Source organism: Apis cerana, linkage group LG13, assembly GCF_029169275.1.
Source record: "Apis cerana isolate GH-2021 linkage group LG13, AcerK_1.0, whole genome shotgun sequence".
In the NCBI taxonomy this organism is placed as follows: Eukaryota; Metazoa; Arthropoda; class Insecta; order Hymenoptera; family Apidae; genus Apis; species Apis cerana.
In genome coordinates, this window is record NC_083864.1 from 10,299,195 (window position 1) to 10,322,147 (window position 22,953).

Sequence of the window (22,953 nt, forward strand, 5' to 3'; positions counted from 1 at the left end):
TTTCATTTAAAATAGATTTCTTATGAAGTGTAGAATAATACTGTAGAATGGCTAGGTTTTTTTTTTATTTTAGATTGTAAAAATTAGTAATACGGTAATGGAATTAGTTGAAGATGAGTTTGATTTTCTGGTTATTGAATAACGAAATTATTTCCATTCGAGAGATTGACGATGGAAAGAAGGAGATGCAGCGATGAAAATAGAGATGGTGAAGAATAATTAGGGTTGTAAGGTTTACTCTCAACGAAATAAGAAAGATGAACGACATTTTATCATGTGATGCTTGCTCTGGCAAACCGAGGTTGCTGCATCTTGGTAATTGCTTTATTATTAAAATACACTTTAATACTCAACAAATTTTATAAGTGAAAAATTTATAAGTAAAGATGCATAAAATAATAAAATAATAAAAATTTTACACGTCAATTTTTGCCTCGATAAAAAAGAAAAGAAGATAATATTTGTGCTACAGAACGAAGAAACTGTTTTTATCCTCCCTTGTTAAATCGATAAACATTTCATCATAATCGATCAAATTTTTTGATGGATCCGCAAAACACGGATCCCTTCAATCCCAAATGTGAAAAAAAAATTCACATTTAATCTTCCAGAGATCGTAGCTCAACTGGAGCGAGAATTAATTCGACACCATTAACGAAATTCGAAAAAATTGCAATATCCGTGACAACTTTCTGTAACAACTCCTGCAAAAAGGAAAAGAAAAAAACAAAGAAGAACTCTCATCATCGTTTCACGATTCACGTACGGCCATATTTCGTCGCCACTTTAACATTACCGAGCTTAAATATAGGATCGATTCGTTTCGTAAACGTGTCACGTTTTCTGCCCAGAGAAAGGAAAAATTTCGCGCGACGGGGTCGATCGAACGGCTGATTGGAATTAGCTTAATTATCATCGTCTTACGTCATGATCCAGCTCCGTCTCGGAGGTGTGTCCGCTCGGCGGTGCCGTTTGCTGCTCAACCTCCTGACCCGGATCTGTCATCGCATCTTTCAGGTCGTAACTGCCCGAGCTGCTGCTGCTCGTCGACCTGGCTGGTGACGGGGGTACCTCCAATCCAAATGGAATTTCCGTTTCCTCCAATATCGGTGGCGGGCTGCATGGCTCTTCAACGACGGCCTGACCACGACAAACCGAAGCGAAATTTACTTACAGTTTCATAATGGCAGAGAATGGGAGCATAACGGAGGAGGTGGAAATTTTTTCCCCTTTCACGAACAAAAATTGCTTCGTCCAAGTTGCGAGTTGTTAAAGTTTGGCCAATTTTAGAAATTTTTTTTTTTAATGCGAATAAGAATTCTTCCGGGATATCGATAAATTCGAAACATGAAATACGAGGTGGAAAGTACGTTGTGATCGATAATGCGGTAAAAATAGGAATTGTGAAAGTTGGAAAATATCGATCGAAAAATCTGGAAGATTAAACGCAGAATTTTTTATCAGCAGAAAATAATAAGTGGAATTTTCATTTTCTTTTTTTTTCGTGCAAACAAAAAATTAACAAGGTAGGTATAGGTTGGTACTTATTTCTAGATTTACACGTTTTTTTTTTTTTTCTTTATACACAGCAAATTATCTTTTTTGCTTACGCGATATTTTTAAAAGTAGTCTCACAAAGAAACATAAATTAGTTTTCAAAAAATTTAATAAAAGAAGGAAAAGTTAATTAATTTTGTAATATTATGAACATCGCGTTACATTTTCTATTGAATTTTTAATTATTTAATTACGAGTTGCGGATAATTCTACACGAGTCAGATTTAGATATTTGGATATTTATTATTAATTTTTCAGAATTTTCTCTATTCGTAAATTTTTTTCAACGTTAACGCAAATTTTATCTCATTATATTTCTGCGATCGTTGCAGCTAAATCAAGCAGTGTATTCAGATCATTAAGTTTCATAAATGCAAAATTTTAACTAATTGACCATTTCTCTGATAATCTCTGATAATTATTTTGTTTATACGAGACTTATATTTTAATACACGTATCTTAATATTTATGAACGAAAGTGTACACGTTAATGATTCACGTTTACCCCTTTTCACGACTCATATTTTCTTCACGACGAGAATTCTGCGCGTAATAAAGTATTTATAAAACGCGAGGAGGAAAGAAAAAAATATTTCTCTTAAACTCAATTAAAAAATTTCAAATAATTTTAGTCGCTTGATTTATTTTAGAATTATTGAAACTCGATTTAAATAATAAATCGATATATAACGGTCGATAATTATTGAAATAATTGACGATCGATAATCGTATTCACGGATAATCGAAAAGCGCGCGAATATATAGAATCCAAATACATATCACAGGTAAAGAAGATATATATTTCGTTATTTTAATTATAAAGCATCTCTATATAAATCTATCTAAAAAAAAGTATTCACGATCTAAAACGTTACATCCATTTTATCTCGCGCTTCCTTTCTCATTTTCCCCGCCATCTTCGCGAAGAATTTAATTCGATTATTTCTAAATATTTTCCTTTAATTTAATTTTCATTAATTATCCCCCTTCGTTTACAATTTTAACTTAATAATTTTCTTTTCTCAATTTCCCGCACATTTTCTTACTGTCGATCACGTAAAATAAAATTTTTCTCCCTTCGTCCTGATTTTCTTATTTATGCACCAGCGTTCCCTATTCAGACGGGCTGTTCCGTATTCATTACAGCAGATATGTGCCGCAAATAAACATCCAAGATGGTGCACATTGCTCGAATATCAATGAACCGTATCGGCCTCTAATTGCGCATCTTTCACGAGTTGCGCTCTACACAGATAAAACGAAACCTTACCTTGTTTCAAGAAACCTATTATATCGACGATACATAAAACATACATATACATCTCAAAACTACGAAAACGAATTAAATTCGAAATAAAAAAAGAACACCGATATAAAATCATAAGAAACTTAAACATCGAAACTTAAAACAGCGAGAGAGAAAAAATTCGAAAGAAATATATATATACACACTCTTATCGGCGATTTCTTCCGAAACTTTTCTTTTCGACAAAAGGTTCCCGAACCCGGGGGAAGAAAAGAGGATAAAAGGTAAGAAAAGAAAAAAAAGAACTGACCTCGCTGCGAGCCAGGCTGTAAATGGAGCTGGCGCTCTCGAACGAGCTTCCCTCCGCGGCAGTGGCTGTCGCCGAGGCCGAGGCCGCTGCGCTCGACGTCTGCGGGGGCCTCGACCAGGAGCTGGTCGTTGCGGAAGTGCCCGTAGTGGTCCCGGTCTCGGTCGAGGTGTTGGCAGTGACGTAGTCCTCGGTCGTCGAGGTTTCGGACAGGTCCGTGTTGGTCCGGCCGCCCGAGTCGGTCCGCGCCAGGCTCAGCCCGAACTCGCTCGAGGATTGCGACTGGGGCTGGGACAAGGGGGGCCCGGGGCTTGGACGACGGAATCCGCCTCTCGGCCTTCCGTTCATCGACGTGACGCACGATTCGACGCTGAGAAGTAATTGCCTTTAAAAATCGCTTCCTATTGTACACGGGGTGTCTCTAGCACGGGCCTGCGTTCGATGGTGTTGTGATCGAACGGTGTACGTGTATGATTGTTGATGTCTCTGTGGTTAATCTCTTCGAGTGCAAGTTTTTTTTGGGTAGATAGGTTTGATCGTGTAACTTTTACCAAAGTTGAGGTTAAGTACGTGGAGTTATTGTTTTGAACTGAATGAAAAGAGATCTAATCTCTGACTCGAAGTTCGTATCTGCTTTGTAATATGGCTAATATCCAAAGAGGATTCTTCTTTCAACAATTGAACTTAAAATCTTTTGACTTTTATCAAAGTCGAGGTTAATTTAACTGTATAATATATATAAGTACGTGGAGTTATTGTTTTGAACTGAATGACTTCGAATCTCTGACTCGAAGTTCGTATCTGTCCTGTAATATGATAGGTTAGGTCTTGTATAATATGGCTAATATCCAAAGAGGATTCTTTTTTTAACGATTGAACTTAAAATCCTCCGAGTACTTTGGAACTTTTTTTGGGTAGATAGGTTTGATTGTGATTTTACCAAAGTCGAGGTTAATTTAACTGTATAATATATGTAACTGCAGTTATTGTTTTGAACTGAATGAAAAGAGATCTAATCTTTGACTCAAAGTTCGTATCTGTCCTGTAATATGATAGGTTAGATCTTGTATAATATGGCTAATATCCAAAGAGGATTCTTCTTTTAACGATTAAACTTAAAATTTTTTGACTTTTATCAAAGTCGAGGTTAATTTAATTGTATAATATATATAAGTGCAGTTATTGTTTTGAGCTGAATGAAAAGAGATCTAATCTCTGACTCAAAGTTCGTATCTGTCTTGTAATATGATAGATTAGGTCTTGTATAATATGGCTAATATCCAAAGAGGATTCTTCTTTCAACGATTGAACTTAAAATCCTCCAGTGTTTTGGAACTTTTTTTTGGTTTGATCGTATAACTTTTACCAAAATCGAGATTAATTTAACTATATAATATATATAACTGCAGTTATTGTTTTGAGCTGAATGAAAAGAGATCTAATCTCTGACTCAAAGTTCGTATCTGCCCTGTAATATGGCTAATATCCAAAGAGGATTCTTTTTTCAGCGATTGAACTTAAAATCCTATGTGTACATTGATTCACGTGTAATTTAGGGGACGAATATTTATATGGCAATCATATGAAAATAAGTGTGACGATATAAGTCCAATGATAGATTACCTCGGCGTTAACGGTTGAATAGGTGTGGCAGCCTCGAGGCGTATCCTTGGACTCGATGGGCGCGATTCCATCGTCTCTTCGATATCGAGCGCCTCGGTGTCCATCGAGGAACGTTGCTGATGCTGGAGAAGCAGTAGATGCCTTCTCCTCGAGGACGGTGTCAAAAGGGCCAACGAGTCTGCCTGGAGCACGGTCGCCTGAGACTCGTTCCAAATTCCGTCGCTGTGGTCCCTCGTGACGTCGTTCGTTAACGAATCGCTCGATGCGAACGGAGATGTGATCATACCGGATATCCCGGTTCCAGGGCCGAAAAGTAACGGGCAAATTTGCCCGGTTTGCCGCAACGGACGTGTCGGCGACTCGTAGTCCTTTGGGCTTTGTAAAATCCTTCGTGGCGCTGCGACGACAATGTTATTTCTTAAATTATTATTGTATTATGTTGTTTCATATTTATTTCATATATTTGTCGATTCGACGGGTAAATGGCGTAAGGATAATTCGAATGATCGATATCGAGGAAATTCGAAATTATTATTTTGAATGCACTGTACATCGTTCATCTGTTTCGTTGAAAATTATAGGATTTGTGCTTGATTTTCTACGTCCAAGTATGTCGCGTGTCGACATGTCTGCAAATCGGATTTTTCTTTGTAAATAATATAAAACGTAATACGAATATGCGATAACATATTCGAAGCAAATATTTTAGAAAGGAATAAGACGAGATAAAGGTGATACTACTCGGGTCAAGTTCTGTATCCTTGCTCTTTATTTGCTGCACGATTTGTTCTGTTGCCCAACTCACTGACCCATACTTTCACCTTAAATCCGATATTTGGACTGGCTACCTTTCGTATTAAATTGTTTGAAAAATTTGACGGCTTTCGAACGTCAAAGTTTAAAATTGGCTGAAAGCAATGGAAATAAATGTAGAAAGAGTAAATTCTTTTTTTTTTTTTGGAAAATAAATTTGACAAGCGAGAAATAAACAAAAGAAATAAATGGAGGCGGATATAGTTTCGATAAATCTATTTTCAAGGAAAAACTTTAATACAAATTGTAATTTCGATGTGTAATTATTATTAATTTATGCTTTTCATAAAGCATAAAGTTTTTATTTCCGCGCTATTTTATTAAATTTTGAGAAATAAGAAAAGAATAATTTTACAAAATTTAAAGTTTACGAGTGAAAAGATAAATTAAAAATATTCGTTACGAAAATTTCGTAATGAAATTCTTATATTTCTCAATTATATTTTTAATCGTGAAAATAAATGAGCTAGCAATTGAACTGGAAGAAATTGAAGAGAATTTTTATTAATTGTCCTCATCAATTCGTTTTATAAAATTAATTTTGATTTATTTTAATATTTATTTTATAACAACAAATCATATTTATGAAACATTTTGTATTTGTCGTTTATGTAATGTAATGTTTTTTTAATTGCTTGCAAAAATTCCTATATTTCATATATAGGAAATTATACAAATTGGCAAAAATTGTTAAAACTGAAAAATTTAATGAAAATTTTATTATGATAATTTAATATGCGACACGTTAAACTGTAATTACGTAAAATATTTTTTTCCATTTTTTTATATTAATAACATTTAATGTAAATATAAAAAAGAAAAATGTTTCAAAAAAGTTTTATAGAATAAAAAGTTATTAAAAATATGCAAAAATATATATATATATATATATTATGAAATATGAAATAATATGCTAATTACAAATAATTTAACTTCATTACAAACACTGAATACGTTTAAGATGCTAATGTACTGTATGGAATATTAACATCCTCATTGGAAGATCGATTTTATAAAGCAAACATAAAAATTAGTATACAAAAATATTGATTGAAACTTATTTGCAAGTTATAAGAAATTGAAGTTTAACAAAGTTAAACGAAGCGAGATGAGGATAGATAGAGATAGCTGCTCTGTTACACCAACGTGCCACAGCGTGGCGCTGTGTGTCGTTCTTTGTCTCGCTTCGGTACAAATCTAAATTGCTTATAATTAATAAATGAGCCTCGAGCAACATTTCCGATTATTATTTTGATTTTTAGAATCGACTCTACAATAATATACGAATATATCAACATTCTGTAATTTATTATTATGATGAATTGTGTATTTATTGTGCGCATATTTGACATTGATATATCGTTAATAAATTGAAAGCTTAAAACATTTGCAGAAATGGCACAACAATGAAAAATAAATACTCATGTACGCAGGCAACAGCGTACATTTTACGTTAAACAACGTAAAATTTTTACGTGATCTAACCAACTATCTTTTTTCCTTATTCAAAGCATCGCCTACGAAATTGCTGAAAGAGAAAGAAGCAAGAAAAAAAACAATCCAATCTAACTGAGAAAAAGCGTTTCTTCGAGCATGATACAAGAATATAAATCGTCGAGAGGTGAGATAAAGAAGAGCAAAAACAGGAAATGCACAGTGGTAAGAAATTTGCATACAAGAAAAAGACGAAATTTAGAAATCTCGTGAAAATATTTAGAATTGGTAATATAATTTTCGATAAAATTAATTCGAGGAGCCACGCGTATATGTATAAATTTAACTCCATTCCTAAAAAATATTCAAAACGCGTTTGAATTTAAATAATATTTAATTATTTAATTATTTGAACAAATAAATCACAAACAACCGAATATGATACCTCGGATTATTATCATTGAATATCGTTTATTCTTTCTCGTACTACGATATATTTAGAAAAAAAAAAAAAAAGAAAAGACGTGATTCTTCTTCTCTCGTCCTCTTTTCCCTTCGTTTTATCAAACAATCAAAAAGCGAAGCAACGTTACAACTCCGATCTCCTTCCGTTGTAAAACTCTAAAAATATCCTGCGATTCCGCCATTCCGAAATATCCTTCGTTCAAGAAAAATATCGCCGTGAAACTTGCGCGAAATTCCACGATAAAATTCCGCTTATTGCATAAATAATAAAAAGAGCATGGATCATATTCCACCGTACCTGATACCGCTGTCGGCGATGTAGGGGACGTGGGGAGCGATCTGGGTAGCATAAAATCGTCGGATGCCAATCCTTGCACGCCATCTTCCAACGATACGCTCCTTTTGCGGAACAGTCCTCGCCTGATGAGATTCTCGTGAAACTCCTGCAACGTGTTGTACGTGGATATCGAGGAACGTGGTGATGATACGCTTCGGGGGAATAAATTCTCAATCGAAGGAAAAATTTTTTCTCTCTTTCTTTCTTTCTTTTTTTCTTACGATTTCCGTACTCGTGATTTTTTTTTCGAAGAGGGGAAAAAAGGAGCAGTTCGAGTTGGTTATCGATTTCTAGTCTGTTCGAGTTTCGAGGCTCGAAAGTCGCTCGAAAGGGAGGCGGATGGCGGGCTTCTGAGTAGCCCTCTGGCGGAATTCGCGAGTAGAAATTTTTTTTTTCCAGACGTGTGCGACAGAGAAAGGACTGTCTGAAGATGTATAATGGTAGGTGGATGTACAGTTCGTGAGGATTTTACGACGGTGTAGAAAATGTTTCTTTTTTTTCACTGTTTTATGAATGGAACTCGGGGATAGTTTTTAACATGTTTTCAGTCGGTTTTTATTTTCTCAGTTTTCTCAGAGAAGTAAGAAAGAAGGGAAGGTTTAAGAGATGGAAGTTTTGAGAAAGTTGGTTTTCATTTTTTCACTTCTTGCGTTATTTAATACGTGTATTGTGCATAATAAAATTTTTTCATGAAAGATATTTTTGTAATTGAGAATATGATTCAACTGGGAAATGCTGAAGCAAAAAAAAAAAAAAAAACGAAGTAGAAAGAATACGAAGTAGAGGAAATAAAAGAAAAATTAAAAGGAACAAATGAACACAGTTGCTCGCATTAACAGAGAAAAATAGGTGAAAGTAGAATAAAATGCGTTATTAAAGACATTTTTTCTGCTAAAAAAAAAAGAAAATTAGAAACAAAGGAAGACTTTAAAGCTTTAAAAGTCTTAGAAACGTTGAATTATCAGAAAATAAGATTTTTTTCATCTTTTTCATTTTCATTTATTTCATAGAATCAAGAAAAGTGACGAGTAATCGCGATTATTCGAATGCAAAAGATATCATATCAAATATTAATGTCGAATATATTTTATATTTTATATGCAGGATGCATAAAAGTCCAGTTAAAGAAGAAAAAAAAAATAAAATTGCATTTTTTAAAAAAATTCTTCAAACCTGAACAAATTAGATAAACGTGTCACATTAAATTTCACCTTCTAACTGTAAAATTACTCGTATAAAAGGATTAAATTATGATGAAAGAAAATTAATTTTTTTTTTATATATAATCGCAATATATTATCAACGATAAGTTAAATTCTGACGATTTAAACGATGAGACGAATTTATTTTTAACTTTAATGAATGAAGATTATACGAGACTGCGACAACATAAACGAGCAAACGAGATTCAACCATTTTTAAAATAAATGGTTGATTTACGGACAGACGAAAACTGTCTAATTCATTCATAACGATCGATAACGATTTCCATTTTCGGCTTTTTTTAACCTGTTACTTTAAACTGGATCAAGGATGTGTAAAAAGAAAAAAAAAAAGAAAAGAAAAGAGAAAAAAAGAAAGAAAAGGAAAGGAATAATTCACAAACGAAGAGTTAAAACTGGGCGAAAGCGATTCTGGGGTGGCGAAAATTTTTCAATTCGAGGCAATTAAGGCCTCGAAAGAAAGTTTTCGAATGTGCTTAAATTCAGGATGCATTGCACACGATGTTAACTTAAAAAACTTGGGAGGGGGCCGGGGTCAGGGAAATCCGGGCTTCGAAATTTAATTCAACTTCAAGAGCATCGAACTTTCGCCTCGTGACTTTCGGAAAAATATCTTTTTATCGAAAATCGAATATTTGTACACTCTTAACTCAAACATCGCTGTCCTTTAAAATTAAATGAGCAACACGAGATTGAAATTTTACGCTTTTCACGCAAGTTATATACGAAGGAAAACATCAAACCTTTAAAAGTAAATAATAAATCATCCAGTGTTTTGGAAAAATAAAAAAAAATGAAAAAAAAATCTTTAAATTATACGCACCAAACTAACATAAATTTGATAAATTGCTGTTTAAAATAAAACGGCACGAATCCATCCATAATAACGTTATCAACGTTCGAGAAGCGAACGGGATCATTTGAAAAGTTTGATATATAGAGATCGCAAGAATTCCAACGTAGCAGGAATATGGATTGCGTCGAGTCAGCGGATTTAAAATGCTCCTCGAGCACCGAATCTCGCCGTTTTCATAATGCGTTGTGCTCCCAATGCAACGGAAAAACGCGTTCCAAGAATTCAATTCGAAGGTTTCCATCAAACTTCTCCGATATAATGTTGCGCGAATTTAGAAAAAACAAATAATAACAATAATAATCAACCGTTTAAAATTCTATCTCTTAAAGAAAAAGAAAGACAAAGATCGAAGAGAAAAGAGAGAAGAGCAACAGAGGAGAGATTTCTCTCTCCCCCCTTTCCTGTTCGCCCCAAAGAAACCACGATGATTCACGGTTTGGAGAAACGACACGCGTTTACCTCCTCGGGATGATCCTCTTGGGGCGAAGCGACCCTGAGCAAGGACAGATCCTCGGGCGTGGAGGAGAATTGGACGGGTGCTCTGACGGTCCTTCCCCAGGGGTCCTGGTGATTCCTCCTGCACGTGTGCGGGTAACTCGGTTCACCGGCCTCCCCGATCAATTCGCGTCTCTCAACCCGGATCTCGCCGTCCGACAGTGTCTTCTGCAACGGGAGGAACCTCCTCCCCGTCTGGGACATCCGGTTCAAAAGGGCGCGGGCGTCCGGCGACACGGGCGCCGGTTTGAAGTCGATCAGAATCTCTTGGTCGTCCAACTCGTACGATCTCCGCCGACCCTGGGACTGCGAACGGATAAACATAGGAGAGATGGTTGTTTGTCGTTGCTTGGTAAAAGTAAAAAAAAAAATGAGAAAAAAATCTTTAAATTATACGCACCAAACTAACATAAATTTGATAAATTGCTGTTTAAAATCGAGAAGCGAACGTTGTTACTTGGTTGTTTGTGATGGTTTTCTTTTTTGAGGGAAGAGGAGGGAAGGGAGGGTTTTGAAAGAGACGTGTATTTTCGAATTTTTCGCGGGGGTGAAGTTGGGATGAGGCCGAGTCGAGTCCAAGTTTCGCGTATAACGTGAATATTCAAGGAGGGGGAAATGAATTTGTTGGAAGATAAAAGGGAAAAAGAAAAAATGGAACTGGAAGTGATCGGCTTCTTTCGAGTGGGGTTAATTTATTTTATTGGTGATATTTTTCGACCGGGCAATATTTCACCGACAATGTGTATTTATACGGCGCGTTGATATTATCGATATAATACTTTTATCGGCGCTTATTTCATCGTCGGCCTCGTATTTATCCACATTATCATCGAGGGTGAATTTTCTCGACACATTTATTCCCCTTTGAAAAGAAATAACGAGAAGAATAATACAATTTTATCGTGTCGCGTTTATATTATTATTATTGTTATTATTATAATCATCATCATCATCGTCGTATTTAATCGAATTAAATCGCGTATTTTACTAAAGGTTGAAATTTCATTCGTTAACGAGTGAACTTTTTACCTTGTAATTTAATCGAGGGATCGAGAATTATATTAGTCAACTTACGAATCGAAATAAAATCGTGGAGAAAATATTCAATGTGTATCATATTTTCGTGGAATGCAACAAGATTTTTGATTAAAATTGACGTCTCGATGAACCAAAAATTAGATTAAAAATTCATCGTGTTTAAAACATCGTTTCAAGGGGTTAATAATGAGTAAATAATTTTACGAAAATTTCTACTTCTAGCACCCCTTATTAGCGAAACGTTTACGAAAAGATATGATCACATAAGTTCGAATTGGATAAATATATAATAAACTCGAGAATTGGAAATAGGATTCTAAAGAAACAGATGTCAGGGATAAAATGCTTATTAAGAAAAGAAGTTATGGCTATTTGCTATATCCTCGATAATCTTATTCTATAAATTATCCGATAGATATGGGCGATAAATTAACGAAGTAACGATAAAACCAATAAAACTGAAAATTATAGAATAAAAAAAAAGCAGTGTAAGAAGATCGTTCAAAGATTCAAAGCAATTATTCATTATTGCTTATTTCTTCAAAGTAATAATAAATAAACGACGATAGAAATACATATATTATAACATAAGATAGCTTAAAATTAATTCATAAATATGAATGGCTAGATTAAAGAATCCGCTAGATGGCGAGCGTTCTCGTCGTATCATTACAGCTTTGCAAATCGAATATGGCAATAAGAAAAAGTAGAAAGTTTCCATATAATTTTTATCGCGTGGAACGACGAATCGTTACATTGCGTGAGTTTCTAATACGAAGTAATTATTTAACTTAACTTTCTAATTTATAAAAAAGAAAAAAAAAATAAAAACCCTAACGATAATTTATAACGATTCAAAATAGATATATTTGTTCGAAAAGTTTAAATGCTTCTAAGAAAAAAAATTACAAAATATTTCTCAACTATTGAAACATAATCGATCAGTCCTTTAGCATATATTTATTATAAAATTTTAATGTATAAGAATTTCAATAATAAAATTGTTACGTTGAAACAATTATTCCTTATTTGAAAGCGAATTTCATACATTGCTTGAATCATTGCGTTCACACAGACAGGCTAAAATAATTAAACCGCTCATCTTGTTCCGTCAAACCTGTCCAGGGCGCGAATCAAAATGATTTTCGCCGATCGAGAATCACGCGAAACGCACGCGAGCGTTTTGATCGGCGGCGAAACGATGCGAAAACGTCATAAAACGGATGGAACAACGTTCGATCGATACGTTAATATCCGTAACAACGTGTGTCCTTTAATTACACTTCACCCACGACACACGAGCTTTCGCTTTTCCACCGCCACGTCTATTTTGTTAACCGGACAAGTAATTCGATCACGATACCATTACAATCGGCTATAAATAGCGGGGAAATTTGATTCTTGTCCGATCTTCCTCGCCCCCCCCCCCCCTCTCCCCTCTCTCCTCTTCCCCTCTCCGTGTAATCGAGTGACGTGGCCCCATGATTTATGCCGAACACACGGAAATAAATTAATTAATCCCCTGTACGATTTCATTGAACGCGTTAATTGCATCACGTTCCACATTTCGACTCGATGTATTTGGTTTTCCTTCCTCCCTTTATATTTCTATCCTCGAATCGTCTAATTCGAGGCTGACTCGAGTAACCACAATTTACATTCGTGATTTGGAAATTTAAAAAAAAAAAAAAAGTCTTTTTTCGAGTCTTCATGGAAGTAGAGATCCTTTCAATTTTTCGTTCGTTCGAAAATTTTTCTCACTAAGGTTAAATGTGAACGTGGAATTTGCTTAATTATGCGAAATCCTTTTTTTTTCGGAGAGAGAGAGAGAAAGAGAGAGATACCGTACATCGTTATTACGATGCATAAATTCGCTTGTAATCGCCAAGTTTCTCCGCGAATGAATGAATTTATCATACCGAATTTTATCATATTAACGATTATTAATAACCGAACGAGTAATGGAATTTCGATAGAAATTCATTCATTATTATTTATCGTGATTTTCATTCATCTGACTTTCGATCCCAATTTAAACTTTTAAAATATAAAAAAAAAAAAAAGGAAACGAAACGGGGAAAAAAGAAAGGAAAGAAGAGAAAAGAAAAACTCGAGCATGTACACGTTAATCGGTGTACAGGAGTAGCGTCAAGTTGCGTAGTAGCCCATCCGGAAAACCGAATCGTCGAGCTAATCGATATCCACTCCCGGCCACTGTGTGACAGCGGGGGAGATTTCATACGTGAAATTGAATCGGATGTCGCGAGAGAAACGTTTGATCCCGCATCACAGAACGCCGCGATCGCGAATAATTCGACAGATTTTCATGCCCGGATCCTTAACCACCCCAAATTGGAATCCGTAATATCCCCCCCCACCCGGTGAATCGAGAGTGGCGTCAAGTACGCGGAGCCGAGCATCGCAGAGGCCCTTTCCAAATCGAGCTCGTACCCAGCTCTCCAGCGAGTAACAGAATCAATGAGATTCCCTTGTACGATTGCTTCGCCATCAAAGGAATTTTCCATGCTGGCCACCATTGTCTATCGAGAGGACTAGCGTCGAGAGTGAAGCAAATTTTTAAAGAAAGATTCAATCGTAGAATGCCTTTTTCTTTCTTTATTTATTTATTTTTCTTCTTCGAGGTTATGGCTGCGAGGAAAGATAGAGAAGAATGATTTCTCCGGATGGAAGTTTTCTCTCGAACGCGTGAACTGTTCTCTGGTGGAAAGAATGCGAAACGAATCGTCTATTTTTGTTTCTAACATAATATTCGTCACATACGTCAATTCAAAACGATGATCCGTATATAAAATTCAAAGTATTCTAATGTACATCGATATAATGTAATCGATGCAAATATTTCTTTATTTCTGATAGTACGCGTTAGGCTAATTATGATTTGTAACGAAAGTTTAATTTGCAAAAGTAATTTCGTGTTCGAGCAGATAAGATAATAATTGTACGTATAAGTTACATATGCTAAGCATGTTTTGTATTATTATATTATATCAAAATAATTAATAGCTTCGAAAATTTCCAGTCTTGAATGATTATCCTAACTTCATAAACGAAAATAATTTTTGAATAACGATTACGAATATTGAAACCTACAACTCTTCTATCGCTAGTGTACAGCGAATGATGTCAGAATTGTCAACAAAGCGTGTGAAGTGGGGATAAACGGTTCTAGCGAAGGACCCCTCTTGCTCCTGTTTCGTCCCGCCCTACTTCATTTTAGCAGTGAACAGTATGTAACTCGATTTTCGGCTAAAGTATGATTGGACGAGAAAAGTTTCGCGATATGCGATAATGCGTTGATAAGACGTTCGTTTCGAAGGAAACGTACGTACAAGGTGAATATAGAATAATGGAATATTATTTTGCTTCTTTTTTACGATATTCAGAAACGTTTCGAATGAAAATAATAATAGATGCGTATATTTTGAATCTCGTGGATAATCTTCAATCGCAAATTTGCTATAAATTATTTCCAATTATCGATTGAGTGAGGGCTATTTTCAGTCTCTCAATATACAACATATCAAAACAGGGAATGTACAAGAATTAACTCGTTTCTTTTTTCTTTTTTCTTTTTAATGAAATCGTTTACATTATGAATAATTTAAGTTCAAGATGGAGCGAGACGTAAACACTGGAATGACGTGACACGCCACACCGTGGCGCGTCGGTGTAACTAAGATAAAGCTGTCTCGTTACATATCTTTTCGTCTCTTCGTCTGACGGAAAATTGCTTATAACTCGATGAATAAGTCTCAACCAACTTTTCCAACTTACGCGTTTGTTTTGGCCTCTAAAGTGATGTCTTATAAATATATTAACACCTTGTACGTCGAGAGATTGAAAATAATTCATAACTGGAATTAATTTATAGAATATCTTGAAACTAATTATTGTATTTGGAAATCTGTGAGAAAACTATTCAACGAGATTCAAAATGTACATTACAAAAGTAATTGGAAAGCTTAGGTGAACAAAGTTTCGGTTAACAAAGAGATAATCAACGCGATTAGATCGTGATAGGATAGGCGATGAAAATAATCAAGAGATGATCAAGTTATATACGATTCACTCCGCATCCCCAAACCACATTTGTTTCTCACTAGGACACGTTGTCACGCGTCCCGAGCATTTAACTGGTTAATTGAAACGTGGCGGCCTACGAAATCAATAGAATTTAATGCAGAATTAATTGGCGACTGATTTTCACGCGACTGGCCCTTATGAAATTTCAATTTTTCAAGTAATTTTTGCCACGTACAAGTTTGAGATGAAATAAAAAATTGATGAAAAAAATTGATCAAGACTTTTATGATCGACGGATGATTTTATATATACATATACTTTTTTTTTCAAAGCTTTTTTCTCGCTTTGAGAAATTTTTGTCGCGGATCGAGAAAAAATAAAAATAATGTACGTTTAAAAGATAAATTTCGAAATGATAGATCACACGATCTAATCAATGGGACGAAAAAATTGAAATCGCTGTGTGATTTTAATTGGCAATGTCACATTTTTGTACCTTTATCCCGTTCCATCGTATTTTGTGGACAAATTCAATGTATCTCGAGCACCCTTTAACGTTTCACATTAATTTTTCCGCTTTGCCCTCTAAATCCTCTTTCTCCCTTCTACCACGGATATTACTTCACGTATGACGAAATCTCTCGTGGGATTCAACGATTCAACAGATTAAGTAAATTCCTTGGTAACCGTTGAGATCCGTATTATTCGTTGAAAAATGATTTCACTTTAGAAGGGGAATATCAATATTAAATTTAGAACACGATTTAATTATGCTAATTAACCATTTTACGAATTTTACGAATCGTACTCCCCAATTATCGCTACGAGATTAACGATTAAACCACGGGATAAATAATTTACACAATGAATAATACAGATAACAATTACTGATTAGAAATTTTTGATTCCTCGATCAACTGTTGTTCTAAATATACATTTTTATTATTAATTTTGCAAATTTCGATTCTGTCGACGTGTCCCCCTACAAAAAATTTACCTCCTAATTGAAATATTATGTACAACAGATAAAGTTCTTGCCGTAATTTACTTGGAAAATCTGTGTAACTGGTTGGCGCGCGGTGATAAAGGGAAATGAGTTGACATTATAAATCAACCTCCCTATAGCTCTTGGTAAGTGGATGACTACGGGTGTATCGCCCGCTTCGGACATTTCCACTCTCCAAAGTTTATTCATTAAAACCAGAAGTGCATTGTGCAAATTTCAAGCGAATCGTTTAAAGTCAATCTGTACACGAGAGTTGCGGCTTAATAATTGTTCCCTACCCGTGTAACACATACATCACCGAAAAAATTCGTAAACTGCCACAAATGAATTTTAAACCAACGAATTTCAAGATCACCATTCATTCATTCGATACACTCGTAATTTCCAATATATATATATATACCATTCATTTCGAGGAAATTTTCATACTAACCCCCACAAGAACAAATTCTCCCAAAAACGAAACGTTCCACGATAAAACATTCGCACAGCGATCCCACGAAATCTGGCAGTAAATTTAAATTTCCATTTCGGAACCAACGAAGTGCACAAATAATATTATTCGACACTCACGACGGCCATGACAGGTTCCGAGATGTCCCCGTTGGTCAACGGCTCCTCCACGTGTCCCTGGGGGGGTGGCGTGTCGACGAGGAAGGGCGACCTCGGTGGTTCCTCGCTCTGCGTCCTGTGGAGGGGCTCGTGGTGCTCTTCCCCGTCCTTGCCCGCGGCACCTGCCTGCCCCAAAGGCGTGCCCAGCTGGCCTGCCTCCGAGTAACTCTTGGTCAGCTTCCTGCCGTTGAACAGGCCGTTGGTCTGCGCCCCCTGCGAGACCATCTTCACGCGGTGTATCGTCCTCGGGCTGAGGGTGACGGGCACACGGGCGCGGAACACGGCGGGGATCTCGGTCTGGGTCGCCTGGGTTTTCATCGTGCCGCGCTTCGGTGGCTTCTCTGAAAACCAAATCTCGATCGGTGAATCGATTCGAGGAAGGAAGGGAATTGCACGAATTTTTTCTTCTTCTTTTCGTCGTACAAATCGTTTAAGAATTGTAATATTGGTATTGTATTGGATACGTGGTGGATTTAAAATTAATTATAATTAGATTGATTGTTACGAATGTTGAGATTTATTCAATGCTTGTTTACCTGAGATTTTAAGTTAAGATTAAACTTTTAATCCTCAGAATGATCTGGAATATCAGGCTCGTCAATGGGTTCAATTATTCGAATAGAATTAAGAGGGGAGAAGTTGGGGCAGGTGTGTTTGTTGTTGGAGATACTCGTTTTCAGGAATGTTAATGTCGGTGGTTGATTTCGAGTGGGTTTTTGTTGACAAAGGAAGGAAGGAAGTAGCTTCACGAAGAGGAAGGGGAACTTTGTAGCGCAAACGGAACGACGAGTCGGAGATTAGAGCGGAGGAGGGTGTCTTTTGATGTAATTAGATTAAATTCTTGGCTCGATATTATCAGATGTGGGACGCTAAAACATTTCGAATTACGTCGCATAGAATATTCTATTAATTCGATAATTTAAATTATTAATATATTCTCAAAATACAGTTCCTCGAATTAAAAAAGAAAAAAACTTGATAAATGAACATTAATTGGAAATCGAGTATAATAAAATTTACGCCCGAACGGTCAAATCAAATGAAAATAGCAGAATTTTTAAAATTTATAATCATGAATATTCACCAATTTTATTTAACCAATAAACATTCGATATCAAACAAAAATTAACAGACTTGTTCCAACAACGAATAAATCAACACGATAAAGTCCCTTCTCTCTGAACCCAACAAATCATTTCCATTCCATACATATATATATATATAACACGCGTTCATAAGGATGGAAGGATAAGAAACGGATTTCCTTAGTACAAATTACCCTACCGGTGGCATGATTTACGCCAACGTTGTAATTCGACGTTCGTTAGAAATTAATCGAGGAAGCTAAATTAACGCCTCCACCCCCTCCGCCCGCGTCTAACACCGCGAATCGGATCTAATGTCAATGCGACCACCCCCCCCAGTAGTCGTTATCGTTTCCTACGCGAGTTCAATATCGGTTCTCATTCGACCGACTATATTGGCAATTTGTTGGCTAATATCGAGCTAACAGCCGGACCGAGGGCAAGAAGTTAATATCCCAGAAGGGATGATTATACGAACGCGTCGAGGAATAGAAATGGAGGACGAGATTCCTTCGATCTGTCAGCCCTGATATTCACTTGCTTGCTCGAATGGAAGAAGAAAAAAGGAAAAAAGAGAATGAAAGGAAAGATTGGAAGGAAAATTTCACTTTTCCTCGAACGATAGGAATAGACGTTTGATCTCATTCTTGAGAAATTTATTGGCCGAAGATTTCCTAGTTGTTATTTCGATTATTTGATATATATATATAAATTTAAAAAAGAAGAAGCAAAATAAGCAAAATAATCTTCGTGGAATTTTTGGAACAGCTTATGGAAAAGAGGGATATCGAAGATATTCTTCTTTTTCATCAGTAAAAATTGTTCGATTAAGATAATTAAATTCGAGGGGAATCGAACCGGATTGAATAAAGGATCCGTCTTGCCTCGAGCAAAGGATTTCGAGATAATTTTTTAAATCACATTGGTGGATTACCATGTCGTCTTATCATTTATTTATACAATATATTTTGCAAATCTTCTCGACTTACTCTTACAACGTAAATTCGTTGTTAAAAAGTTGAATCTTGTTCCTTAGGATAATAATGCGCATGTATTCGATGTATTTTTCATACATCGAGCTAAAATACGAATAATCGACTATTTATAGATACTCGTATCTCGTTCACGTCGATCTTTTTTATTCGTCATTTTATGGAAGAAAAATTGAATTTACGAGGTATTCCATTCCTCTCATATTGCCGATCATGTTTTCAATATGTACCGTGTATATATATATATTGCATTACCGTTGGAAAAGAGAGAGAGAGAGAGAGAGAGAGGTACACGTCCTGTTAACTCCTCACGGTGTTGAGCTTTCATATTGTTCCCTTTTTTTCTTTCTTTTTTCTTTTTTTTTTTTTTTTTTTGTTTCAACGAATATAAAAAGTCGGAATTTTACGTGCAATGAATTTTCCTTTCCTCGTTGTCACGTTATAAAATATGATTCTTCGCAATATATACCCGTATATTCACGGTATTATCGACGTTTGTTAATCATGGAATTTTCCCCTTGTTTATTTCCGCGTTTATTGATTTGATTTCATCCTTTATTGATATATTATGTTAATAAATGGGATGTATAACGGATAATGGTACGAGGACAAGCGCAAGAAAAATGTACTCGACTCGTATTTTGATTTTTAATCGAGTTAGTCGATGATAAAGAGAATAATTTTTTCCATTGGGAAGAAAAAAAATCGTTTTCGAAAATTGACACGATCGAATCTTCTCTCTTTCTCTTTTTCTCCCTTTTCTTCTTTGGAATAGAAAGTAATGGATCACGTTTTTTTACGTTTGTTTCGTGGTTCGTGCCAAAACAATAGAACAATTTCACTTTTGACTGGCTATATCTTAATCACGAATGATTGATGAAGTGTCATCAAGGCGTCCGACTTTTTCCCCTGAAGATCCCTATTTCCACTACGTATCAAGAACGGCAGTGCATCTCTGTGAGAACAAAGCTTATGCTCGCGTCATCGTAATTTTTTTTTTTTTTTTTTATAATTATTAATAAACGAAAGGTGTTTTCTTAAAAAAAAATTTTTTGCAACCGAGAAAAATCCTTCGAGTTCCATAAAATACAAAGCAATTTTATAACCAACTTAAAAAACGATGAACGAATGATTAATTTAATTTGCGATATTTTTGTTTAAAAAAAAAAATTACAACTCGATCGATCAGATTTTGCATAATCTTATGATATAAATTTGAAAAAAATTACATTATTATTTGAAAATACTTATCATCGATACTAATTACGAGAAATTCGACATTTTTAAATCACGAACCAACACTTTCTTTCTTCTTTTTAAGGGAAGACAAATTTCAAGCTAGCCATTTCCTATTGAAACATTTTCTCTAGAAAGAGCGCTTTTGATCCAACGCGCAGCTTTAGTTTTAAGTTACACTCGAGAACCTATTTAGTTACATAACGCGAACACGTGTATGCTTTCCAAGGGTCGCATGGCGGGAGCAAACCGTAAAAAAGTATGAACGCGTGAAAATTGACCTCGAAGATGGCATCCTGAGAGTTATAGAAGGTAAGGGAAATTTCAATGAGACGTTTATAGTACCAGTTTCCATTACTTCTTTTATATCGTCTTATTAAAAAAAAAAAAAAAACCGATCAGACTGTTCCAATTAAAATTAATTCAAGTTCGAAATAAATCGATTCTCGCGATGAAAGATTGGAAAAAGGAATTATGTACGATCGTAAGGATCTTCTCATCGAGAAGTTTTTAATCTATCATTAAAGAGGAAGTCTATTTTTAATTTAATACGTAAAAATGAACAAGATCTTTTTTGCATTAAACTAAAATAAGAGATGTAATCACTTTTAAATTTGTAAATTTAAAATTATACTTTGTATATTTAAAAATGAATAACTTTTAAAAATCTTTTTTGCATTAAAGTAAAATGAGAATAAAGTAAAGTAAAGTATATATATATATGCAATTTTAAATTTATTTTGTATATTTAAAAATGAACGAATAACTTTTAAAAATTCATAATTATCTGTTTCCAATCAACGAATCTTCGAGTATCCATCACAAATTAAACTATCATTAAAGAGGAAATTTATTTTTAATGATATACTAAAGATAAACAAAATCTTTGTTTATTACATAATCACTTTTAAATTTGTAAATTTACTTTATATATCCAAAAATGAATAACTCAAAAATTTAGAATTATCTGTTTCTAATCAACAAGTCTTATCCCCAATTAATCTATCATTAAAAAAGGAAATTTATTTTTAATGATATATTAAAGACTATACTACTTTCTATACTATTTTCTATACTCCAAAAATGAACGAATAACTTTTAAAAAATCAGAATTATCTGTTTCAACGAATTTTCAATCCATCACCAATTAATCTACATTAAAAAGAAAATCTATTTTTAATGCACAAGATAGTTTAAAAACAACCAAAATCTTTTTTCCATTAAAATACAATAAAAATAAAATACATATATAATCCAATTAAACTATCATTAAAGAGGATATTTTTAACGATATACTAAAAACAAACAAGATCTTTGTTGCATTAATGAATAAAAGAACGAAATAATATTAATCATCACCAAATTTACATCTAACCTTTCATTATAATTCAATATTCTCTAAATTATGAATCGTTATTGATATTTCATCTTGAAATTCTTTCTCCCTCTCTCAAAATAAAATATAATAAATAAAGAGAGAGAGAAAGAGAGACAATCAACACCTTCACATTCCCTCGTGTCACGAAAGGAACAACGTTCAGGGCAATTAAAGGCGAGGCCGAATTAGTCTATTTAGAGCGGAGGCTCACTCACCTAGGACAATAACTCGGGGCTCGTTAGCGGCGTACGGATGCATCAAGGGTAAGGCCGAGGGAAGCATGGCGTTCTGCATCGTTGGCTGGGAATCTATAAGGCGTTCCTGGTTCTGCGGCCTTGGGGGGCTTCTGCTCCTTGGGACGTCGAACGACGTAAGAGTGTACGATCTCGCGAAGCTCACGTGTTTCGTCTTCGGTGCTTGCGACGTGGGCGGGGGCGGGGCCGGGGGCAACACCGGCCGAGGACCCTCCAACTTCGTCGACTCCTCGTCCTCTGGAAGCCACGTGTATCTACGGCAAGAGAAAATTCTCACACGCCATTTTTCGTCCCTGAATGTAAATAAATAAAATAAGATTGCACATTCTTCCTTTTTTCGAATCAATTATTTGTTCAATTTTGCAATTGCACGTTGGCATATACCTGGAAAATATCGGCAAAAATTCAATGATTTATCGTTCGAAACGTAATCTAATTATTATTAATGATTATTAACTGCAATTTTTCGATTCTCATTCGTCGAACTTTCGTGATGCAATGGAAAAAAGGGAAATCTGAAGCGATATGAATAATAATAATAATAATAATAATAAAATAAAAAGATAACGTATCGCGAGTAATCTGGATTGTCGCGATGATATCCATATACAGAATGCAGAATCTCGTCCTCGGCGTTTCTTTGAAGCAACAGCGTCGCGACACGCCGCAAATGTTTCCCCTATGCTTCAAAGACGAAAAAAGAGAGAAAAAAAGGGAGGGGGAGGGACTAGGATATTTTAAGAGACAACAAACACACCTCTGAAAGAAGAAAGAACGCACCTTTGTGAAGAAGACGACTGAATATATCCTAACGTCGAAGAAAAACAAAGCGGGCTGGTCAAATATTGTTTCACAAATATTGGACCGCCAAAGCGAGGCGTAAGGGAGCGAGGAGAGAACTTTTAGAAACAGTTGAAAAAAAAAAAAAAAAAAAAGGAAGAAGAAAGACTTG

General features: G+C 35.2%; 1 protein-coding gene across 10 annotated transcripts in view; it reads right to left on the reverse strand.

Annotated features, from left to right (window-relative positions):
* Positions 1-22,953, reverse strand: part of LOC108003997 (uncharacterized) — a 77,091-nt gene that overhangs the window by 32,205 nt on the left and 21,933 nt on the right. For 7 of the 10 annotated variants that reach the window (XR_009832481.1, XM_017066596.3, XM_062084131.1 and 4 more), the window contains 7 exons: positions 21,963-22,255; positions 17,018-17,397; positions 10,321-10,662; positions 7,744-7,888; positions 4,734-5,130; positions 3,114-3,495; positions 925-1,140 (listed from right to left, as the gene is read on the reverse strand). Coding sequence is in view for 9 of the 10 variants with exons in the window: in XM_017066596.3 (XP_016922085.2) it covers positions 925-1,140; positions 3,114-3,495; positions 4,734-5,130; positions 7,744-7,888; positions 10,321-10,662; positions 17,018-17,397; positions 21,963-22,255 (2,155 nt within the window). In the remaining variant the exon portion in view is untranslated. The remainder of the gene's footprint in view (positions 1-924; positions 1,141-3,113; positions 3,496-4,733; positions 5,131-7,743; positions 7,889-10,320; positions 10,663-17,017; positions 17,398-21,962; positions 22,256-22,953) is intronic. The other 3 variants (XM_028669830.2, XM_062084132.1, XM_062084133.1) reach the window with 2 other exon arrangements.